General features: G+C 43.5%; 1 protein-coding gene across 1 annotated transcript; it reads left to right on the top strand.

Annotated features, from left to right (window-relative positions):
• Window positions 1–281: 281 nt before the first annotated feature.
• On the top strand, window positions 282–3,961 carry armc3 (armadillo repeat containing 3). The gene is given in 10 exon segments (XM_064947346.1): window positions 282–287; window positions 1,797–1,911; window positions 2,214–2,339; window positions 2,527–2,613; window positions 2,751–2,792; window positions 2,795–2,916; window positions 3,023–3,062; window positions 3,065–3,112; window positions 3,115–3,215; window positions 3,767–3,961. Coding segments are annotated over 10 exon segments (882 nt in total).
• The last annotated feature ends 1,546 nt before the right edge of the window (window positions 3,962–5,507 follow it).

The raw sequence follows: 5,507 nt of genomic DNA on the forward strand, positions 1-5,507 counted from the left end.
GTTGTGGTGGAGGAAGCCCCGCTCTGTCTGCTGGTGATGATGTGGAGCTCATTTGGTTTATGACTCACCCTCCCCATGCCAGGAGCCTCTTGTGCTGCTGTGGGAGACAGGCAGGCCAACTCTTAAAGGCACAGCCACACCATTACTACGGAATAGAATAGAATAGTGGGTGTGGGTGACACTCAGACAGGCAGACAGTAAAATAAATACACAGCAGCACAATGACACACATGTATATTGCCCTATATAAAGGTAAACCAATAATCTCCAAGACACTAAAAATGCCAGTAAGCTTTGCAAATTGTTATTTTGTGTTGCAGTGTTAACTGTACAAGCAGTGCATGCAAAATAAGCCTACAGGGCAAATATTATCATCTGCTGTGTGAAATGTAAATTGTTCTTTGTGTTGCCAAGGCATGCAAAGCTAACATCTTGCTGAGGATGTTGGCAAATGACCAGAACAACCAGTTGATAAAAAGCCACAGTATGTGATTTGCAGTAATTAACTGATGAAATATAGTCTCTTGATTTTGTATGACGGTCATCATCAACCAAATAAAGGACCTACCTACTCTATCGTTTTTGTTGCATGAGGCAGTCATTCCCACCACTTCAAGTGCAACTTGCATGTAAAACATGTCATGGGATGCATTTTATTGTTTGTTTTGGCTAGTGGTCCAATCCATATAATTAGGAATTAAAATACAAATCCTTATTATTCACATAAAAGAGTGTGGCACATTCTAAACCAAAGGGTTTCCTTCATTTCATGAAAATCTTCCAACTTCTAGCTTCCAGTTTGTTCCATACACAAAAAAAACAACATAGAATTAAGAATTAGATAGGATCTCTGACTAAAATTGTGGCATTCGTCGCCTTGTAACGAAATGTCAAACTTGCTTTCCAAAACATTATTTGCTAGCAAACAGACTAGCTTAAAACCTGTATGCAAGATAGCTAGGTACTGATCGTCCGCGGAAATGAAAGACCGCGGAATTGAACAACATTTAAGAAACAGTTCATTATTCAAATGGTAATCAGGAAGGTAATCATACATTTTCTAAAAGCAACCTCATTTGGACGTCCAGGGTATTTGTGTTAGCAAGCTCTCTTACAACCTTAGCTAGCTAGTTAACGCGTTTGTCGTATGGAATGGACCAAGGTGCAACGTGGTGAGCGTACATTTTTCTTTATTTGCAAATGTCGCCGCCAACAACAACAACAACAACAACAACAACAACCGTGAAGCTCCGTAAGGCTATACATGCACAAACAAAGACAAATCCCCACAACTCCCAAAAGGAAAAAAAGGCTGCCTAAGTATGATTCCCAATCAGAGACAATGATAGACAACGATCCCTCATTGAGAACCATACCCGCCAAAACCTAGAAACAAACCACATAGAATGCCCACCCCAAACCAAATAGAGAAATAAAACAGCTCTCTAAGGTCAGGGCGTGACAGCGTTAGTTAACAAGCTAAGTTCAGCCAGTGCATGCCAAAGTTGACACCCATGTAAACATTGACAGCATGTTATAAATGGGTAAATAGGTTTTTTGAAAAATATGTTGTTTGTAGTTTCAGGATGGGGAAGAAAATGTAGAAAGAGAGTGAGCCCTAAGGATCTGGTAAGAAGATTAAGATATGTGGTGGTGGGGGTCAATTTAATGAGAAGTCAAACAACCTAATCTCTCCCTCTATCAATTAAATTCAAAGGGCTTTATTGGCATGGGAAACAGATGTTCACATTGCCAAAGCAAATGGAATAGTCTCTCTCTTCTTCCCCTCTCTCTAGTTTGACACTCTGCTGATCAAGAGTAAGAAGGCAGCCCCTGTGGTCCTCATGCTCAATTCCCCTGAAGAGGTTTTGGCTAAAGCTTGCTAAGCCATCCACAAATTTGCAGGGAAAGGTGTTTTTACCCTTGATGTTGCTGAGAGAACTAGCGTCATAGCAATATGGTATCCTTTCTTCATTGAAATAATCACATTATCTGAAAAAACTGGACTGTGGAAAGCTGCTTACCTATTGAGCATAAAGCTCTATCTATCTATCTATCTATCTATCTATCTATCTATCTATCTATCTATCTATCTATCTATCTATCTATCTATCTATCTATCTATCTATCTATCTATCTATCTATCTCTCTCTCTCGCTCTTTCTCAATCCCCTCTCTCCACCATCTATCTCCCTGTCTCCACATGGTGGTAGGTGATGAAAACAGGAGCTCTCTGCTGGGGCTGGGGACAGTGGAGCCTCTGTCTCACCTCATATCCCACGAAGACAAGCTGGTCCACCGCAACGCCTTCATGGCCCTGGGGGTCATGGCTGCCAACAGTAAGGAACCCTTCTCTAGTTACTGATGTAGGATAGTAACAACTGCTGATATAGGATTAGTAACACAAAGCAGTAACAAAATCAGTTATTTAGGGTCGGTCGCACTGTAAACAGTGGTGAATTGTGGTTGAAGAAAAGATTGTTGCCAGAAACATTAGGTCATTTCGGATTCTGCTCTGTTTGAAATGTGATGTAAAACAAATTCTGAAGGAACTGGATGTCAATGCTTCTGTAATCGGGAAAGCTGTCACAAGAAAGTATGCTCTGGCTGAGCGTTTGGTGGCGGTGTGGCTCTCATCTTCTTGAGTATCAATCATATGTTTCCACCAGTCATTAAATCATTGTAACATTTCATTGTATCTGTATGTATCTTTCTCTGTGTGTGTTTATATGTGTGTGTTCCTGTGCCAGAGCATGTGGTGGTCCATGAGTTGTGCCTGGCCTCCCTGTTGGTGGCTTCAACTGTAAGGTCCAGATCTCGAACCAGGAAGGACTAGAGCCGCTCATACAGCTGCTATCAAGCCCTGACCCTGAAGTCAAGAAGAACTCTGAGGAGTCTATCTACAACCTGGTGCAGGTGTGTGTTTTGTGTGTGTGACCGATGGGGCTTGAACTCAAGTCTTCTGCTCACCACGAGACTATATTAGCCTGCTGAGCCTAAGCCCCATTTTACATGTGTGTAGGACCTCCCCAGCCGCGTGTCTATGCATGAGATAAATGGCGTTCTCCTCTTCTTTAGCTGTTGAGATCTGATTTCCCGGTCATTCAGCAGCTTGCCTGAGGACCCCGGCAAGCGTAACCATGGATAACAACACACAGGTCACCTTCAGGGAGAAGCAGGGCTTTGACAGGCTGCTGGAGTTCCTCTGCAACAAGGTCTGTGTGGGTAATATTTATATTTATCACATACTTGAAAGTACTGTACTTGTGTGTAACGATGGTCGTTTGGAGAAGGAGAAGAGGACCAAAGTGCAGCGTGGTACGTATCCATAATAATTTTAATAAAGATGATGAATACACCAACAAAATGATAAACGAACAGTTCTGACAGGTGCAACAAACACTAACCAGAAAATAACTACCCACAAATCATAGTGGGAAAACCGGCTACCTAAGTATGGTTCTCAATCAGAGACAACGATCGACAGCTGCCTCTGATTTGGAACCATACCAGGCCAAACACAGAAATACAAAACCTAGAACAAAAACATAGAATGCCCACCCCAACTCATGCCCTGACCAAACTAAAACAGAAACATAAAAAAGGAACTAAGGTCAGGGCGTGACATTGTGAAGTACTTAAGGTGCTCTTGATCGAACTTGTAGTTTGATCTTTCTATTGAATTCATTCTACCAGGTAAACAAAATCAAGCAATGCTCAAGTATTTTAAAGAATTTGACTCATTTCTTGTGTTTGTGTCTTGTAGTCGTTCAGTGATCTGCATGTAGCAGCTCTCCAGGTGGTCTCTATCTGGTTGGAGGACAGAGACCGTCTCCAACTGATCCATGAGACTGGAGGTCTCCAGAGGTTACTGCAGTTCATCACCACTCCCAACCTGCTGGACATTCAGACACACGTTGTCAAGGCCATCTCCAGGGTGGCTCAGAGCTGCAAGGGCTAAGTGTGTGTGTGTGTGTGTGTGTGTGTGTGTGTGTGTCCACCCCCGTTATCTCTTCATTTTATTTCAATAAATGAGTGTCATTGGCTTAGTTCAGCAGCTCCATCACATAATTCCCGGTGCGGTGGCTCACGCTACGGTCATTGTCACCATCATGGCCTGAACGGGAATTCCTGCGTGGCAGCATCATGTCCCACGGGGTCATGGCCGCCCTCCTGGAGCCACTGCAGTCTGTGGACACACACACCCTTGTCAGAGCCATGCAGGCCCTCGCCGCTTGCCTGCGATACTGTGTTTGTCCGTAGTGTGGGTTTCAAATCTGGGTCAAATAACTCAAGAATTTGATGTTTCCCGGTATGATGGAACCAATAAATATTCCCAAAAGTACAAACTCCCTCCTCTCATTCCATCTCTTCCTGATTTGCTGAGAAATGCGGAAGGCCTTGTCCCATTGGTCAAACTGCTTCGGTCCAATCACAGGAGATACGCCGCAATGCATGCTGGGCTATCAGCGTGTGCACCAACAATACCGTGGAAATGTGCAAGCTGGGGTGAGTGTGGACGGGTTTAACTATACATGTGGGGACCAGGAGTACCCACAAGAATAGTAAACTAACACAAATTGAACCAACTGGGGGCATTTTGTTAGTCCCCACAAGATCAAATGCTTTTTCTAGGGGGTTAAGGTTAGGGTTAGAATTAGGGTTAGGATCTAGGGTTGGTTTTAGCATTAGGTTTAAGGTTAGGTTTTGGGGTTAGGGTCAGGGTAAAGTTTAGGGGTTAGGGAAAATAGGATTTTGAATAGGACTGAATTGTGTGTCCCCACAAGGTAAGTTATACAAGAGAGTGTGTGTCTGTGTGTGTGTGGGTTAAGTGTTTTCCATTGTTAAATGAATTTGGCTTCCATACAATACCACAGATGGATACCTAGTCAGTTGTACAACGGAATGATTACAACGGAAATGTGTCTTCTGCATGTAACCCAACCCTTCTGACATTTCAAGACAGATTGCATAATGAAATGCTTTTGTTTTGAGAGATTTACTAAGGGACCAGCAGATGGCAGTATAGCTCTGCAATTTATTTTTTTTAGCTCTGTAGTGGTTGCATTTCGTGTCTGCCCTGAAGTTGTGAGTTTATCTGTGTGTACTGTGTTGTGTAGGACACAAATGTTTATTTTGTTTGTGTGTGTTCTGTATGTTTGGTGTGTGTGTGTGTGTGTGCGTGCACGTGTGCGTGGATTCCAACCTGTCTCTTGAATACAGCCTGACCAACACACTGGCCTCCAAGGACATCCCTATGGACAGCTTCTACGACCCCGGACAGTAAAGGAGGACTGTGTGTGTATGTAACATCTCAGCACTACCTCCTCCATTCTCTCGCTCTCTCTGACTCTCTGTCGCTCTATATCTCTCTCGCTCTCTCTGACTCTCTCTGTCGCTCTATATCTCTCTCGCTCTGTCTGACTCTCTCTGTCGCTCTATATCTCTCTCGCTCTGTCTGACTCTCTCTGTCGCTCTATATCTCTCTCGCTCTCTCTGACTCTCTC

Source organism: Oncorhynchus masou, chromosome 30, assembly GCF_036934945.1.
Source record: "Oncorhynchus masou masou isolate Uvic2021 chromosome 30, UVic_Omas_1.1, whole genome shotgun sequence".
NCBI lineage: Eukaryota > Metazoa > Chordata > Actinopteri > Salmoniformes > Salmonidae > Oncorhynchus > Oncorhynchus masou.